Here is a 19,738-nt window from a genome sequence, read left to right on the forward strand (position 1 = left end):
TCCCCTTACCAGCTTCAGGCCCACTTCCCCACACTCTGATCCCCTTACCAGCTTCAGGCCCACTTCCCCACACTCTGATCCCCTTACCAGCTTCAGGCCCACTTCCCCACTCTGATCCCCTTCCCAGCTTCAGGCTCCTTACCAGCTTCAGGCCCACTTCCCCACACCCTTACCAGCTTCAGGCTCCTTACCAGCTTCAGGCCCACTTCCCCACACTCTGGCCCCTTACCAGCTTCAGGCCCACTTCCCCACACTCTGGCCCCCATACCAGCTTCAGGCCCACTTCCCCACACTCTGGCCCCTTACCAGCTTCAGGCCCACTTCCCCACACTCTGATCTCCTTACCAGCTTCAGGCCCACTTCCCCACACCCTTACCAGCTTCAGACTCCTTACCAGCTTCAGGCCCACTTCCCCACACCCTTACCAGCTTCAGGCCCCTTACCAGCTTCAGGCCCACTTCCCCAAACCCTTAACCAGCTTCAGGCCCACTTCCCCACACCCTTAACCAGCTTCAGGCCCACTTCCCCACACTCTGGCCCCCTTACCAGCTTCAGGCCCACTTCCCCACACTCTGGCCCCCTTACCAGCTTCAGACCCACTTCCCCACACTCTGGCCCCCTTACCAGCTTCAGGCCCACTTCCCCACACCCTTAACCAGCATCAGGCCCACTTCCCCACACTCTGGCCTGTTTACCAGCATCAGGCCCACTTCCCCACACCCTTAACCAGCATCAGGCCCACTTCCCCACACTCTGGCCCGTTTACCATCTTCAGGCCCACTTCCCCACACCCTTAACCAGCATCAGGCCCACTTCCCCACACCCTTAACCAGCATCAGGCCCACTTCCCCACACCCTTAACCATCTTCAGACCCACTTCCCCACACTCTGGCCCGTTTACCAGCTTCAAGCCTTTACCAAAAGAACACACAGGAACTCTTGTTTAAAAAGCCATTTCAGATGTACATTTATTTAAATGCCAAAAGCACAAGTGTGAATGTGTGCGCAGTGTAGACTCGCGGTTTGGCACTTCTGTCGTCCGACTTGGGCTAGTGGGCGTGTAGCCTAGCATGTAGGAAGACTGAGTTGGGGAGAGACTTTGTATCTAAAAGTCCCGTTCCAACATACACACACTGGCACGCTACTAAGAATGAAGCTATTTATCAGGTCGGTCTGAGCATTGTAAGACGGATGCTAGACTGGACATTGGAACATAGGTTGGCATTTTGTAATGCACTATATAAAGCACTACTTTTGACCAGAGACGTATGGGCCCTGGTCAAAAGTAGTGTACTATATAGGGAATAGGGGGCCATTTGAGACGGCACTTGTTCTAGAACACAGTCAGATCAAGTCTACATCAGACCCCCCCACGTCATCCCCTACTGTTCCAAGTTTTTGACCCGGAGTACAACAGGAACAGAGGTGCAGGGGATCATGCCCAGGTCTGTGATGACCAGGTCAACAAAATCTGGTGGCGTTACGTCGTAGACCAGATTCAACAGCCCCAGGGAGCTGACATCATGCCAGTTCTCCAGCTGGGTCTTCCCCTTCCGGGTCACCATCAGGTCATCGGGGTCATCTGAGGAAAGAAAGTGATTGGTCGAAGGCGAGGGTTAGTGAAAGTCTTACTGCTAATGCTTACTAAAGTTTGTGTCAATGCTGTTTCAAGTCTAGTCAGTTTAGGAATAGAATAGAATTTAAAGTGTGGATAAGTTTGTCTATCGAAGTAAAAATCACATTTGCACATCCTTATCTGTGTTGACTAGAAGCAGAATGGAAATGACTTGCTTTACATAAACTAGATTACTTCATTATCTCTAGAAAGATAACCCCATACTGTAGATTACTTCATTATCTCTAGAAAGATACGCCCATACTGTAGATTACTTCATTATCTCTAGAAAGATAACCCCATACTGTAGATTACTTCATTATCTCTAGAAAGATAAGCCCATACTGTAGATTACTTCATTATCTCTAGAAAGATAAGCCCATACTGTAGATTACTTCATTATCTCTAGAAAGATAAGCCCATACTGTAGATTACTTCATTATCTCTAGAAAGATAAGCCCATACTGTAGATTACTTCATTATCTCTAGAAAGATAAGCCCATACTGTAGATTACTTCATTATCTCTAGAAAGATAAGCCCATACTGTAGATTATTTCATTATCTCTAGAAAGATAAGCCCATACTGTAGATTACTTCATTATCTCTAGAAAGATAAGCCCATACTGTAGCTCTTTAGATGTCATAGAGTCAACGAGGCCAAATAACTCCCACAGTACCAAGCTCGTTTGAGACGAAGGAGTCAGTCTGCACCCTCTCGCAGAACTTGTATGTCTCACAGCAGACCAGAACCGGCACGTTGAAGGTCCTGGCCACCAGAGCTATCTGAGATGTGCCCACACGAGACATCACGTAGCCATTAGCTAGCAGAGCATGGGCACCCAGGAACACCTTCGATACCTGGGAGAGGGGGAGTTTAATGATTACACGTAGACGTTAAATATATTGGTCACCTCAGGTAGTATGTATGAGAGGGCAGAGATGAGGACCTAGGTCACCTCAGGTAGTATGTATGAGAGGGCCGAGATGAGGACCTAGGTCACCTCAGGTAGTATGTATGAGAGGGCAGAGATGAGGACCTAGGTCACCTCAGGTAGTATGTATGAGAGGGCAGAGATGAGGACCTAGGTCACCTCAGGTAGTATGTATGAGAGGGCAGAGATGAGGACCTAGGTCACCTCAGGTGAGTAGGTCACCTCAGGTAGTATGATGAGGGCAGAGATGAGGACCTAGGTTACCTCAGGTAGTATGTATGAGAGGGCCGAGATGAGGACCTAGGTCACCTCAGGTAGTATGTATGAGAGGGCAGAGATGAGGACCTAGGTCACCTCAGGTAGTATGTATGAGAGGACTGAGATGAGGACCTAGGTTACCTCAGGTAGTATGTAGGAGAGGGCAGAGATGAGGACCTAGGTCACCTCAGGTAGTATGTATGAGAGGGCCGAGATGAGTACCTAGGTCACCTCAGGTAGTATGTATGAGAGGGCAGAGATGAGGACCTAGGTTACCTCAGGTAGTATGTACGAGAGGGCAGAGATGAGGACCTAGGTTACCTCAGGTAGTATGTACGAGAGGGCCGAGATGAGGACCTAGGTCACCTCAGGTAGTATGTATGAGAGGGCAGAGATGAGGACCTAGGTCACCTCAGGTAGTATGTACGAGAGGGCAGAGATGAGGACGTAGGTGCAGCTGATGCCTCGCTGTACGAGACGTCTCAGAGCCTCCCTTCCCTCCAGACGAGGCCGGCTGTCCACAACGATCACACGGAACTTCCTGCTCTTATTATATGCCTCGCAAAGGATGTGGTTCACCAGGGACGAGCTAAAGAGGGGGAGAAGGGACATGAGAACTCAATAACTGATGCCTTCCTTATTGACACCTAGCCTGGTCTCAGATCTGCTACAGAGGGGGAGAAGGGACATGAGAACTCAATAACTGATGCCTTCCTTATTGACACCTAGCCTGGTCTCAGATCTGCTACAGAGGGGGAGAAGGGACATGAGAACTCAATAACTGATATCCTTATTGACACCTAGCCTGGTCTCAGATCTGCTACAGAGGGGGAGAACATCTCGATCACTAGACGATCACTACTGGATTGTAAAACCAACCCCCAGACCCCTACATCCTAGGCACTACTGTAAAGCTGAGAGGATTGGAATCAATTCAAGCAATATAGGGATGGTTACAGGGAGAGCTTCTCTGTGCTTTATGCAGAGTGGCTGAGTGACCTATCCACTTCCTATCCACATGTCCTGTCAGATAAAATGACAGACGTTAGATCTCACCATCCATAAACTAGAATGACGTCTCCGTCACTGATCTTCTCTATGGCGTATTTAGAGATGGCCTTGGCAGCCAGAACTACGTTTTCGTTTATGTACTGGTCTATACACGTCTGCAGTTTGTTCTTCGCCTAGAAAAGAGAGAGAGAGAGAAGATGGTTGTTGCCATAAAAAATGGACATGATGAGTTAAAATGTGACCAAGAAACTGAAAGTGGCCTTTTTTAAACAAACAAGAATTGAAACTGTATTCTGAAACTCACTTCCTCTTCTTTGAACCGACTAGGAATATTGGAGATTTCTTTCTTGATATACTTGATTGCGTTGCCCATGCTCGCCGACAGGGGGCGACATTGATTGAGAAAACTGCAAAAAAAACAAAAGTAAAATACACAAAATGTTTGATTTCTTCAATCAGCTTCATATTAAATCAGGGTTTGACATTAACTTTTGTAGCCATTTGACCTATGGACAAGTATGACAAAAGCTCAAGTCATGGGGCGGTAGGGTGGCCTAGTGGTTACAGCGTTGGACTAGTAACCGGAAGGTTGCAAGTTCAAACCACCGAGCTGACAAGGTACAAATCTGTCGTTCTGCCCCTGAACAGGCAGTTAACCCACTGTTCCTAGGCCGTCATTGAAAATAAGAATTTGTTCTGAACTGACTTGCCTAGTTAAATAAAGGTGAAATTTTAAAAAATGCCCCCCCACCCCCCCAAAAGCAGTCTGTAACACCGGTTTTCCATCATTGTATGATGCAAGGAACCAATTCACAAAAACAAAATGCTCAACAATTATTTTTTAAACCACAGAGTCAGACAGAAATATAGGCCACACTCTGTCTTATGGCGTCTCTGCATCGTCAAGCCCGTCTCAAAATACAAAACACTGCCCCTTTAAGGCTCTCCTGGAAGATGATTGGCCCTGGTAGCCTATAAAATATTGCAATATTACAATTACAACCAAATACTTTTTATGTTTTTATAAAAATAATTCCCTCCAGGGATGGAAATTAAGGGCAATCCCGTTGTCCCGGGGACAATCGGAAAATACGTCTACGGTTCAAAACCGACTGGGACAATTCTGGGACGACAGATCCGCAATTCATACAACCACTGTACATTAAAACACGTTTTAAAAAAGGCTGATGCAACAGATCAGAACGTTTAGTTTAAAATGTCATGTTTTATTACCTTATACACTATAGAAAGGTTAACGTGGCTGTAGGCTACAGCCAAAATTGCAATTAGAGGGAAAACACCGTTCTCAAACGCGCAAGCAGTTTCATGGGACATAGATTGAAATGTCTGTTTGATATTAAGAGGGGAGATCTAAAGAGGCATCAACTAGCACACGGGTTACTAATATGACCGGGATTATCAATAGACTAGCACACGGGTTACTAATATGACTGGGATTATCAATAGACTAGCACACGGGTTACTAATATGACTGGGATTATCAATAGACTAGCACACGGGTTACTAATATGACTGGGATTATCAATAGACTAGCACAGGTTACTAATATGACCGGGATTATCAATAGACTAGCACAGGTTACTAATATGACCGGGATTATCAATAGACTAGCACAGGTTACTAATATGACTGGGATTATCAATAGACTAGCACACGGGTTACTAATATGACTGGGATTATCAATAGACTAGCACAGTTTACTAATATGACTGGGATTATCAATAGACTAGCACACGGGTTACTAATATGACTGGGATTATCAATAGACTAGCACACGGGTTACTAATATGACTGGGATTATCAATAGACTAGCACGGGTTACTAATATGACCAGGATTATCAATAGACTAGCACGGGTTACTAATATGACCAGGATTATCAATAGACTAGCACTGGTTACTAATATGACCGGGATTATCAATAGACTAGCACGGGTTACTAATATGACCAGGATTATCAATAGACTAGCACGGGTTACTAATATGACCAGGATTATCAATAGACTAGCACGGGTTACTAATATGACCAGGATTATCAATAGACTAGCACGGGTTACTAATATGACCGGGATTATCAATAGACTAGCACGGGTTACTAATATGACTGGGATTATCAATAGACTAGCACACGGGTTACTAATATGACTGGGATTATCAATAGACTAGCACAGTTTACTAATATGACTGGGATTATCAATAGACTACCACACGGGTTACTAATATGACTGGGATTATCAATAGACTAGCACACGGGTTACTAATATGACTGGGATTATCAATAGACTAGCACACGGGTTACTAATATGACTGGGATTATCAATAGACTAGCACGGGTTACTAATATGACCAGGATTATCAATAGACTAGCACGGGTTACTAATATGACCAGGATTATCAATAGACTAGCACTGGTTACTAATATGACCGGGATTATCAATAGACTAGCACGGGTTACTAATATGACCGGGATTATCAATAGACTAGCACGGGTTACTAATATGACCGGGATTATCAATAGACTAGCACGGGTTACTAATATGACCAGGATTATCAATAGACTAGCACGGGTTACTAATATGACCGGGATTATCAATAGACTAGCACGGGTTACTAATATGACCGGGATTATCAATAGACTAGCACGGGTTACTAATATGACCAGGATTATCAATAGACTAGCACGGGTTACTAATATGACCAGGATTATCAATAGACTAGCACACGGGTTACTAATATGACCGGGATTATCAATAGACTAGCACGGGTTACTAATATGACCAGGATTATCAATAGACTAGCACGGGTTACTAATATGACCAGGATTGTGCCTTTGGCTGCTGGACAATAAAATAAATGTTGATTTGAAAAGCAAAAGAACTTCTGGTTTCAATGGGATATTAAGTGTTAATAAAAAAATAAAAAACATTTGTGGTTGTATTTAGGCTAGGCTACTTGGGCTAGGCTACTTGGGCTAGGCTACTAGGCTACTTGGGCTAGGCTACTTGGGCTAGGCTACTTGGGCTAGGCTACTTGGGCTAGGCTACTAGGCTACTAGGCTACTTGGGCTAGGCTACTTGGGCTAGGCTACTTGGGCTAGGCTACTTGGGCTAGGCTACTTGGGCTAGGCTACTAGGCTACTTGGGCTAGGCTACTTGGGCTAGGCTACTAGGCTACTTGGGCTAGGCTACTTGGGCTAGGCTACTTGGGCTAGGCTACTTGGGCTAGGCTACTAGGCTACTTGGGCTAGGCTACTTGGGCTAGGCTACTAGGCTACTTGGGCTAGGCTACTTGGGCTAGGCTACTAGGCTACTAGGCTACTTGGGCTAGGCTACTTGGGCTAGGCTACGCAAGACATGTTTCATAAAAAATGAGCCTCTGCTCAGATTCAAGGTGAGAGATGTCCAGTGAGCAAACAGACACCGTCTTTCATTCTCCGCTCTGTCGTGTATTTTATCTGAACACACCGTGCCTCAAGTACGTCGACATAATGTTAGACATTAATGTTCATTATATTTGTCAAACATGACTAGTGTTTTGCCAATATTTATCTAATTAAAAGTCTCGTTAAAAGTTTGCTAAATTTATGTGGCTCCTCCCTCAACGGTTGGACATGAGGCTGTAGACCATATACATATCATCTATACTTTAACCTATAGGCTCATTTATGTGGCTCCTCCCTCAACGGTTGGACATGAGGCTGTAGACCATATACATATCATCTATACTTTAACCTATAGGCTCATTTATGTGGCTCCTCCCTCATCGTTTGGACATGAGGCTGTAGACCATATACATATCATCTATACTTTAACCTATAGGCTCATTTATGTGGCTCCTCCCTCATCGTTTGGACATGAGGCTGTAGACCATATACATATCATCTATACTTTAACCTATAGGCTCATTTATGTGCATTATATTTTATTTTTATTTAAACTCGGCAAGTCAGTTAAAGAACAAATTCTTATTTTCAATGACGGCCTAGGAACAGTGGGTTAACTGGTCTAGGAACAGTGGGTTAACTGGTCTAGGAACAGTGGGTTAACTGACTTGTTCAGTTGCATAACGACAGATGTTTTACCTTGTCAGCTCAGGGATTCGATCTAGCAACCTTTCAGTTACTGGCCCAACGCTCTAACCACTAGGCTACCCTGTCGCCTCTACACTCTAACCACTAGGCTACCCTGTCGCCTCTACACTCTAACCACTAGGCTACCCTGTCGCCTCTACACTCTAACCACTAGGCTACCCTGTCGCCTCTACACTCTAACCACTAGGCTACCCTGTCGCCTCTACACTCTAACCACTAGGCTACCCTGTCGCCTCTACACTCTAACCACTAGGCTACCCTGTCGCCTCTACACTCTAACCACTAGGCTACCCTGTCGCCTCTACACTCTAACCACTAGGCTACCCTGCCGCCTCTACACTCTAACCACTAGGCTACCCTGTCGCCTCTACACTCTAACCACTAGGCTACCCTGCCGCCTCTACACTCTAACCACTAGGCTACCCTGTCGCCTCTACACTCTAACCACTAGGCTACCCTGCATGAACATCATATTTTTTTAAGTAAAAAAATAAAATAAAAAAAACTTGTCCTGGACAAGAGAACGTTAATGTGGAGCCCTGGAGATGATGATTTGAGAAATGGGCTGTAGATCCTGTACCTGATATAGGGCTTGAGCTTGTTGACCAGGTCTCTGGCCAGCTCCTCATTAGGAGGGGTAGTATAGTCCCTGATCACCTGTATGGACAGAGATCACCACCAAAATGGTTAAAACAGAGGATTGATTTGTAAGACCATTTAAAATGTTAGTTATACAGCCGAGGAGGATTAGAACTAAGAGCAGGCCGAGGAGGATTAGAACTAAGAGCAGGCCTGGGGTCAGTAGTACTGTACCCGTTTGGCTACTTCAGATATACAGCCGAGGAGGATTAGAACTAAGAGCAGGCCTGGGGTCAGTAGTACTGTACCCGTTTGGCTACTTCAGATATACAGCCGAGGAGGATTAGAACTAAGAGCAGGCCTGGGGTCAGTAGAACTGTACCTGTTTGAAGGCGTGGAGCAGGGCTACAGAGCGAGCGTTGGATCCCACCACGATGCCCTGGGAATACTGCAGACCCAACCGCACGATGGAGGGGTGGATCACAGTAGAGGGAATGCTGACGAACAGAACAATTACAGACACCGTCAAAAAAGGTACAAGCTATCAGTGTGTGTATATATATATATATATATCAGTGTATATCAGTGTTAGAAGCAACTATCATCAGTAATTATCCACACAGGAACGTTTTGCAACTAAAACAAATTTCTATTTGATAAATTCAGGTAAGTCCCTCCCCGTTTTGCTCAGTTTGCTTCCGTTTAAGAAACGTTTTGACACAGATTTGCGGATTGAATACACCCCAGAGTTCTCCTTAGTGCATTCTGACGAGGTGGTGCTGATGTAGGCCGAACGTTGAGAATAGGGAGGTCTGGAGGGGGGGGGGGGGTCCGTCAACGTACCCCTCAGGAAGTTGGAGCGTTTAGCGTTTTTTGAAAAACCTGTAACTGCCATTTCCTGATCATAAATGACTTGGAGGTGGTCTCAATGACACTTTCTACGTTACATTTAGGGGTAATGATTATTCTAATCAATAGGCGTCTCTGTGGAAATCAGTACTATGACTACAAGAGGGGGCGAGCCGGAGCGGAGAGCTAGAGATTTGTTCTCCACGCCCAAGTCCTCTGATTGGCTCAGCTTCAACTTCAGATGGTTGAGACAAAAACCACAACGTGCCAACTAGAAGGGGCAGGTAAGTAGTTACCAGAGTTGCTGGGTGAAGGGGGGCCTTTGGGTAGGGGCAGGTAGGAAGTTACCTGAGTTGCTGGGTGAGGGGGCTTTGGGTAGGGGCAGGTAGGAAGTTACCCGAGTTGCTGGGTGAGGGGGCTCTGGGTAGGAGCATGTAGGAAGTTACCTGAGTTGCTGGGTGAGGGGGGGCTCTGGGTAGGAGCATGTAGGAAGTTACCTGAGTTGCTGGGTGAGGGGGCTCTGGGTAGGAGCATGTAGGAAGTTACCTGAGTTGCTGGGTGAGGGGGCTCTGGGTAGGAGCATGTAGGAAGTTACCTGAGTTGCTGGGTGAGGGGGCTTTGGGTAGGAGCATGTAGGAAGTTACCTGAGTTCCTGGGTGAGGGGGCTCTGGGTAGGGGCATGTAGGAAGTTACCTGAGTTGCTGGGTGAGGGGGGCTCTGGGTAGGAGCATGTAGGAAGTTACCTGAGTTGCTGGGTGAGGGGGGCTCTGGGTAGGAGCATGTAGGAAGTTACCTGAGTTGCTGGGTGAAGGGGGGGTAGGGGCAGGTAGGAAGTTACCTGAGGTGCTGGGTGAGGGCGGCAGGTAGGAAGTTACCTGAGTTGCTGGGTGAGGGGGGCTTTGCGGCTGTACTGGGGCAGGTGAGAGAACAGGCTAACTTTGTAGCCATAGTCGGATCGTAGGGGGATCTGAAACACACACAGACACACACACACAGAAAGTAATCACATCCCTTGACTTGTTCCACATTTGGTTTGTGTCTCTGGCCTACACACAATACCCCATAATGTCAAAGTGGAATCATGTTTTTTTATTTTTATCTTTACAAATGAATTAAAAATGAAAAGCTGAAATGTCTTGAGTCAATAAGGTTTTAAACCCCTTTGTCACACAATAAGTTGCATGGACTCACTGTGTGCAATAATAGTGTTTAACAGGATGTTTGAACGACTGCCTCATCTTCGTACCCCACATACAGATAATTGTAAGGTCCTTCCGTCGAGCAGTGAATTTCAAACACAGATTTAACCACAAAAACAGGGAGGTTTTCCAACAGAATATATTTATTTAACGAGGCAAGTCAGTTAAGAACAAATTCTTATTTACAATGACGGCCTACCTAATAATATCCCTTTGAGCATGGTGAAGTTCTTAATTACACTTTAGATGGTGTATCGATACACCCAGTCACTACAAAGATAAAGGCGTCCTTCCTAACTCAGTTGCCGGAGAGGAAGGAAACCCCTCAGGGATTTCACCATGAGGCCAATGGTGACTTTAAAACAGCTACAGAGTTTAATGGCTATGATGGGAGAAAACTGAGGATGGATCCACAACATTGAAGTTACTCCACAATACTAACCTAAATGAGAGAGTGAAAAGAAGGAAGCCTTTACAGAATACAAATATTCCAAAACATGCTTCCTGTTTGCAAAAAGGCACTAAAGTAAAACTGCAAAACATGTGGCAAAGAAATTAACTGTATATCCTGAATAGAGGGCATTATGTTTGGGGGAAATCCAATGCATCACATTGTACCACTCTCCATATTTTCAAGCATGGTGGTGGCTGCATCATCTTATGGGTATACTTGTCATCGCCAAAGACTAGGGAGTTTTTCAGGATAAAAAGAAACGGAATAGAGCTAAGCACAGACAAAATCCTAGTTCAGTCTGCTTTCCAACATCTGCTAACCATGTGTATATGTGACCAATAACATCTGCTAACCATGTGTATATGTGACCAATAACATCTGCTAACCATGTGTATGTGTGACCAATAACATCTGCTAACCATGTGTATATGTGACCAATAACATCTGCTAACCATGTGTATGTGACCATTAACATCTGCTAACCATGTGTATATGTGACCAATAACATCTGCTAACCATGTGACCAATAACATCTGCTAACCATGTGTATATGTGACCAATAACATCTGCTAACCATGTGTGACCATTAACATCTGCTAACCATGTGTATGTGACCATTAACATCTGCTAACCATGTGTATATGTGACCAATAACATCTGCTAACCATGTGACCAATAACATCTGCTAACCATGTGTATGTGACCAATAACATCTGTTATTAACCATGTGTATGTGTGACCAATAACATCTGCTAACCATGTGTATGTGACCAATAACATCTGCTAACCATGTGACCAATAACATCTGCTAACCATGTGACCAATAACATCTGCTAACCATGTGACCAATAACATCTGCTAACCATGTGACCAATAACATCTGCTAACCATGTGTATATGTGACCAATAACATCTGCTAACCATGTGTATGTGTGACCATTAACATCTGCTAACCATGTGTATATGTGACCAATAACATCTGCTAACCATGTGTATGTGTGACCAATAACATCTGCTAACCATGTGTATGTGTGACCAATAACATCTACTAACCATGTGTATGTGTGACCAATAACATCTGCTAACCATGTGTATGTGTGACCAATAACATCTACTAACCATGTGTATGTGACCAATAACATCTGCTAACCATGTGTATGTGACCAATAACATCTACTAACCATGTGTATGTGTGACCAATAACATCTGCTAACCATGTGTATGTGTGACCAATAACATCTGCTAACCATGTGTATGTGACCAATAACATCTGCTAACCATGTGTATGTGACCAATAACATCTACTAACCATGTGTATGTGTGACCAATAACATCTACTAACCATGTGTATGTGTGACCAATAACATCTACTAACCATGTGTATGTGTGACCAATAACATCTGCTAACCATGTGTATGTGACCAATAACATCTACTAACCATGTGTATGTGTGACCAATAACATCTGCTAACCATGTGACCAATAACATCTGCTAACCATGTGTATGTGACCAATAACATCTGCTAACCATGTGACCAATAACATCTGCTAACCATGTGTATATGTGACCAATAACATCTGCTGACCATGTATATGTGACCATTAACATCTGCTGACCATGTGTATGTGACCATTAACATCTGCTAACCATGTGACCATTAATATCTGCTAACCATGTGTATGTGACCATTAACATCTGCTAACCATGTGTATGTGACCATTAACATCTGCTAACCATGTGTATGTGACCATTAACATCTGCTGACCATGTGTATGTGACCATTAACATCTGCTAACCATGTGACCAATAACATCTGCTAACCATGTGACCAATAACATCTGCTAACCATGTGACCAATTTTTTTATTTGACCTTTTATTTAACTAGGCAAGTCAGTTCAGAGCAAATTCTTATTTTCAATGACGGCCTGGGAACAGTGGGTTAACTGCCTGTTCAGGGGCAGAACGACAGATTTGTACCTTGTCAGCTCGGGGATTCGAACTTGCAACCTTTCGGTTACTAGTCCAACGATCTAACCACTAACATCTGCTAACCATGTGTATGTGACCATTAACATCTGCTAACCATGTGACCATTAACATCTGCTAACCATGTGTATGTGACCAATAAAATTTGATTTGACCAAAACGGTAAAAATCTAAACTTAACAACACACAAGTTGAACCTTGATACCTAGTACCTTTATAGTGGCGCCGTGCATCTGGGAAAAAACATGTGAGGCTAAATGAATAGAAGCACAGGTAGTTAGTGCTGTGAAGTTTAGCTTGCTGCTTATAAAATCAGCAAAACAAAAAGAAACACTCACTGTCGACTGGGTTTATTTTCAGCAAACTTAACGTGTAAATATTTGTATGAACATAAGATTCAACAACTGAGACATAAACTGAACAAGTTCCACAGACATGTGACTAACAGAAATTGAATAATGTGTCCCTGAACAAAGGGTGGGGGGGTTAAAATCCAAAGTAACTGTCAGTATCTGGTGTGGTCACCAGCTGCATTAAGTACTGCAGTGCATCGCCTCCTCATGGACTGCACCAGATTTGCCAGTTCTTGCTGTGAGATGTTACCCCACTCTTCCAACAAGACACCTGCAAGTTATCTGATATATTTCTGGGTGGGGGGGAATGGCCCTAGCCCTCACCCTCCGATCCAACAGGTCCTAGACGTGCTCAATGGGATTGAGATCCAGGCTCTTCGCTGGCCATGGCAGAACACTGACATTCCTGTCTTGCAGGAAATCACACACAGAACGAGCAGTATGGCTGCTGGCATTGTCATGCTGGAGGGTCATGTCAGGATTAGCCTGCAGGACGGGTACCACATGAGGGAGGAGGATGTCTTCCCTGTAACGCACAGCGTTGAGATTGCCTGCAATGACAACAAGCTCAGTCCAATGATGCTGTGACACACCGCCCCAGACCATGACAGACCCTCCACCACCAAATCGATCCCGCTCCAGAGTACAGGCCTCAGTGTAACGCTCATTCCTTTGATTATAAACGCAAATCCGACCATCACCCCTGGTGAGACAAAACCGCGACTCGTCAGTGAAAAGCACGTTTTGCCAGTCCTGTCTGGTCCAACGACGGTGAGTTTGTGCCCATAGGCTACATTGTTGCCAGTGATGTCTGGTGAGGACATGCCTTACAACAGGTCTACAAGCCCTCAGTCCATTCTCTCAGCCTATTGCGGACAGTCTGAGCACTGATGGAGGGATTGTGCGTTCCTGGTGTAACTCGAGCAGTTGTTGTTGCCATCCTGTACCTGTCCCGCAGGTGTGATGTTCGGATGTACTGATCCTGTGCAGGTGTTGTTACACGTGGTCTGCCACTGCGAGGACGATCAGCTGTCCGCCCTGTCTCCCTGTAGCGCTGTCTTAGGCGTCTCACAGTACGGACATTGCAATTTATTGCCCTGGCCACATCTGCAGTCCTCATGCCTCCTTGCAGTATGCATAAGGCACGTTCACGCAGATGAGCAGGGACCCTGGGAATCTTTCTTTTGGTGTTTTTCAGAGTCAGTAGAAAGGCCTCTTTAGTGTCCTAAGTTTACATAACTTACCTTAATTGCCTACCGTCTGTAAGCTGTTAGTGTCTTAATGACCGTTCCACAGGTGCATGTTCATTAATTGTTTATGGTTCATTGAACAAGCAGGGAAACAGTGTTTAAACCCTTTACAATGAAGATCTGTGAAGTTATTTGGATTTGAATGATCTTTGAAAGACATGTTCCTGATGAAGGGACAATTCCTTTTTTTCTGAGTTTATATTTTCATGTATAACTAATCCAATGTTTCCCCAGACCACTGACACAACTCCAGCCACTTTAATAATGGGAATTGATGGGAAATGATGTAAATATATCACTAGCCACTTTAAACAATGCTACCTTATATAATGTTACTTACCCTACATTATTCATCTCATATGCATACGTATATACTGTACTCTATATCATCGACTGCATCCTTATGTAATACATGTATCACTAGCCACTTTAACTTTGCCACTTTGTTTACATACTCATCTCATATGTATATACTGTACTCGATACCATCTACTGTATGCTGCTCTGTACCATCACTCATTCATATATCTTTATGTACATATTCTTATCCCCTTACACTGTGCATAAGACAGTAGTTTAGGAATTGTTAGTTAGATTACTTGTTGGTTATTACTGCATTGTCGGAACTAGAAGCACAAGCATTTCGCTACACTCGCATTAACATCTGCTAACCATGTGTATGTGACAAATAACATTTGATTTGATTTGACCATTATATAGCCTTATAGTGCTGGTTATAAAGGCACTGGATGATGTTGTGGGGTTGTGTGCGCCTTGCCTGGAAATGAATCTAGGGGAAACACTGACAATGTAAATCTGTACTGAAATGACTAACCTCAGTGGTACTAGCAAGTTAGGGGTGGCAGGTAGTCTAGCGGTTAAGAAGGTTGGGCCACTAACCCGAAAGGTTGCTGGTTCAAATCCCTGACCCAACTAGGTCAACAACAAACAAAAAACATCTGAATGTGAGCAAGGCACTAAACCTTAATTTACTCCTGTAAGTCATTTTTGGATAGGAGCGTCTGCTAGTCAAGCAGTGCCTTGAGGAGGATATTTTTGGATAGGAGCGTCTGCTAGTCAAGCAGTGCCTTGAGGAGGATATTTTTGGATAGGAGCGTCTGCTAGTCAAGCAGTGCCTTGAGGAGGATATTTTTGGATAGGAGCGTCTGCTAGTCAAGCAGTGCCTTGAGGAGGATATTTTTGGATAGGAGCGTCTGCTAATCAAGCAGTGCCTTGAGGAGGATATTTTTGGATAGGAGCGTCTGCTAGTCAAGCAGTGCCTTGAGGAGGAGATTTTTGAATGTCAATAACATTGCCACAAACCTGTTGTCTTTCCAACTTCTTGGCCAGTCTCTTCACCACTGCCGGGTCGTCCACTTGGACATGCTCAGGAAGTCTCTTCACCACTAACAGGGGACAGGAAGCAATCTTTGAATAAATGGGACTTACTATTTCACGTTGTAAAAGTCCAATGTGTTTTTCAATAGGGGATACCCTTAGAAGTCAAGAGGCAGATTAGAGAGACTAATAGACTGGAGCCTGTCCTGTAGGACCTTCATCATGTAGAACTGTCCCCTAGTCACAGCCTGTCCTGTAGGGCCTTCATCATGTAGAACTGTCCCCTAGTCACAACCTGTCCTATAGGACCTTCATCATGTAGAACTGTCCCCTAGTCACAACCTGTCCTATAGGACCTTCATCATGTAGAACTGTCCCCTAGTCACAACCTGTCCTATAGGACCTTCATCATGTAGAACTGTCCCCTAGTCACAGCCTGTCCTGTAGGACCTTCATCATGTAGAACTGTCCCCTAGTCACAACCTGTCCTATAGGACCTTCATCATGTAGAACTGTCCCCTAGTCACAGCCTGTCCTATAGGACCTTCATCATGTAGAACTGTCCCCTAGTCACAGCCTGTCCTGTAGGGCCTTCATCGTGTGGAACTGTCCCCTAGTCACAGCCTGTCCTATAGGACCTTCATCATGTGGAACTGTCCCCTAGTCACAGCCTGTCCTATAGGACCTTCATCATGTAGAACTGTCCCCTAGTCACAGCCTGTCCTATAGGACCTTCATCATGTAGAACTGTCCCCTAGTCACAACCTGTCCTATAGGACCTTCATCATGTAGAACTGTCCCCTAGTCACAGCCTGTCCTGTAGGACCTTCATCATGTAGAACTGTCCCCTAGTCACAACCTGTCCTGTAGGGCCTTCATCATGTGGAACTGTCCCCTAGTCACAGCCTGTCCTGTAGGGCCTTCATCATGTAGAACTGTCCCCTAGTCACAGCCTGTCCTGTAGGACCTTCATCATGTAGAACTGTCCCCTAGTCACAGCCTGTCATGGCATCAACTCATTCACTTTTGTGTGGGGTGATGGGGGGGGAGGGGGTAATGGGGGGGGTAATGGGTGGGGGTTATTATATGTTGATTGTATGCATGTCTATGAAAGAAGCAGCACTCTTTAATTGTCCAAGTAATTTCCCCTCTAGGACAATAAGATATATCATATCACAAGTCAACAAGGTGCTCCACAGGTCCACCAGCAGAAGTCGTGTTGTACCTGGGTTTAGTTCACTTGGAGAGGCCTTGGTCTTGCTGCTGGAGGAGCAACTCTGTTGTTTAGAGGCTCTATCAGCTTCCTGCCTTGCTCTCCTCTCTGCCTTCTGCTCAGCTCTGCTTTTGGCTGGCTTGTCTGCTGGGGAGGGAGCTCCTGAGACAGGCACAGGTATTGGTGCAGAGGCAGGTAACACTGTGGGAGCTGGGGACAGAGACAGACAGGTGCATTGACCAATGAAGTGGATGCTGGATAGGATTTATGGGTAAATGGACCAATGAAGAAAGCTAGCACTTTATGGAAATTAGTCAACAACTTATTGGTATTTCTTTTTCCAAAGATATAAAATGATACAATCAGCCCACAAGCAGAACATTTAAGACATGTTGACAACAGTAGAAGAGTAGGTTACAACATAGAGGATACAATATGGAACCAGACTAGAACACCTTTCTGTTGTGATGTAGCGACAGGCTTCTTTTCCTTCGCTCCTTCTGACGGGCGCTTCTCCTCCTTCTGTTTCTTCTGTTGTTTCTTCTCTTTCCTCAGCCGTTGCTTCTCCTCTTTGGTCAACTCCTTCCCTTCATTCTAAAAGTGATGCGGATTAACAACAGGAAGAAACAACTGGTTAGCGCTGGTTAACTGGTTAGCGCGTTGGACAGTGGACAATATGTATGCTATTGACAATATTGTCCATTTCATGACATTTTTGTTGTCACTTGGAAAAACTGAATTCACTTTTGGTTTAGAATGATACTTACTTTAGCGCGTACGATGTCATCTTTCTTCACAGGTCCATCTGTAACACAGTGTCGTGATGACGACAAAGTTGCATTTGCATCCAGCTGACAGTGCGGTCTTGCTAGATAACTAGCCAGGTAGGTAGCTAACTAGCCAGGTAGGTAGCTAACTAGCCAGGTAGGTAGCTAACTAGCCAGGTAGGTAGCTAACTAACCAGGTAGGTGGCTAACTAGCCAGGTCGGTAGCTAACTAGCCAGGTAGGTAGCTAACTAGTCGGGTAGGTAACTAACTAGTCGGGTAGGTGGCTAACTAGCCTTATAGCTTTAACTGGCTAAATATAGACATCAGACAGGTTAGCAAATTAGCTACTAACTTTAACTGGCTCGGTATCTAAGGTTCGTGTGCATAAACTATCAATCAATCAAATGTATTTATAAAGCCCTTCTTACAATCAGCTGATGTCACAAAGTGCTGTACAGAAATACCCAGCCTAAAACTAGTCAACGAGTAAAAGCGTTTTTAACTATGTTGGTTCAAGTAACAACCAATATGAATGATGCAATATTAATCGGCAACGTGTAACAGTGAAGCCACAGGCTAACGTTAGCTACCAGCCCATCACTTCTCAGGCTAACGTCAGCTACCAGCCCATCACTTCTCAGGCTAACGTCAGCTACCAGCCCATCACTTCTCAGGCTAACGTTAGCTACTAGCCCATCACTTCTCAGGCTAACGTTAGCTACTAGCCCATCACTTCCCAGGCTAACGTTAGCTACCAGCCCATCACTTCCCAGGCTAACGTTAGCTACTAGCCCATCACTTCCCAGGCTAACGTTAGCTACTAGCCCATCACTTCTCAGGCTAACGATAGTTAGCGAGCTAATTACAACTCTGCTGCAACATGGACAACATTCACAGCAGACGAGCTGCCACGTTAGTTAATTCCGTGATATTGTAGCCAGAGCTGTACCTAGTGTGTTTTTATTTAAAGTATGTTGACAGCTGTCATTTCAGACTCACCTGCTTCTCCACAGTCCGCCATGTTTACGATAACTTCCTGCTGAAGTTAACAAGCATGGAAATGTGTCAGAACTGAGCTGGTGGGAAAATTCACAGTGCCCTCTTGCGGTTGAAGTAAACGAGGTTCCGAAGTGCCTATAAATTAGGTATTTGTTGAGGGGAGCCCAAAGGCCAGCAGATGGCGGTATTGAGTTCATCTTACTGTCCAAATGCATTGTATGCAGCCGGCAATAGAGTACTACAGTGTGAGTCATAATACCCATAAAACCTAGCGGTAAAACAAAGAAATGGCTCCAATCGTTTTTCCACCATTCATTTTTCCCATAGGGGATTTTAGAAACACTTACAATAAGGGCTGTGTTTTGTGTAGAATTACCCCGGCGTCACATTTTGCTGTGTAAATCTCTCATGGACAAAGTGGTCTTTAGTATAATAACAATGAAAAAAAGGTCCGTTCTGGCTCCAGCCCTGCAATGTGCATTACCATGAATTCAAATAGGCCTAACCAGTATTTTTCTGACAAAAAGGTTGGGGAAACAACGTTTTCTTGCATTTACCCTCCAATAGGCCTGCACCACTGCTGGTAGCCTACCCTCAGCAGAGGCAATTTTACAAAACTGAAATATGACATTTACGTAAGTATTCAGACCCTTGACTCAGTACTTTATTGAAGGACCTTTGGCAGTGATTACAGCCTCGAGTCTTGTTGGGTATGATGCTTGGAACACCTGTATTTGTGGAGTTTTTCCCCATTCTTCTCGGCAGATCCTTTGAAGCTCTGTCAGGTTGGATTGGGAGAGTCACTGCGCAGCTATTTTCAG

At 44.8% G+C, this 19,738-nt stretch overlaps 1 protein-coding gene across 1 annotated transcript; it reads right to left on the reverse strand.

The window, feature by feature from the left end:
- Nucleotides 1-939: 939 nt before the first annotated feature.
- Nucleotides 940-18,983, reverse strand: LOC115123904 (translation initiation factor eIF2B subunit delta-like). The gene is made up of 13 exons (XM_029653263.2): nucleotides 18,918-18,983; nucleotides 17,918-17,955; nucleotides 17,606-17,744; nucleotides 17,163-17,360; nucleotides 15,923-16,005; nucleotides 10,231-10,322; nucleotides 8,889-9,003; nucleotides 8,508-8,584; nucleotides 4,122-4,224; nucleotides 3,863-3,990; nucleotides 3,218-3,395; nucleotides 2,294-2,474; nucleotides 940-1,582 (listed from the first exon to the last, which is right to left on the reverse strand). Exons 1-13 carry the CDS (start codon nucleotides 18,937-18,939, stop codon nucleotides 1,383-1,385), a joined length of 1,554 nt encoding a protein of 517 aa, XP_029509123.2. The 5' UTR covers nucleotides 18,940-18,983; the 3' UTR covers nucleotides 940-1,382.
- Between the last annotated feature and the right edge of the window lie 755 nt (nucleotides 18,984-19,738).

The sequence above is a fragment of the Oncorhynchus nerka genome, linkage group LG24 (genome assembly GCF_034236695.1).
Source record: "Oncorhynchus nerka isolate Pitt River linkage group LG24, Oner_Uvic_2.0, whole genome shotgun sequence".
Lineage (NCBI taxonomy): Eukaryota > Metazoa > Chordata > Actinopteri > Salmoniformes > Salmonidae > Oncorhynchus > Oncorhynchus nerka.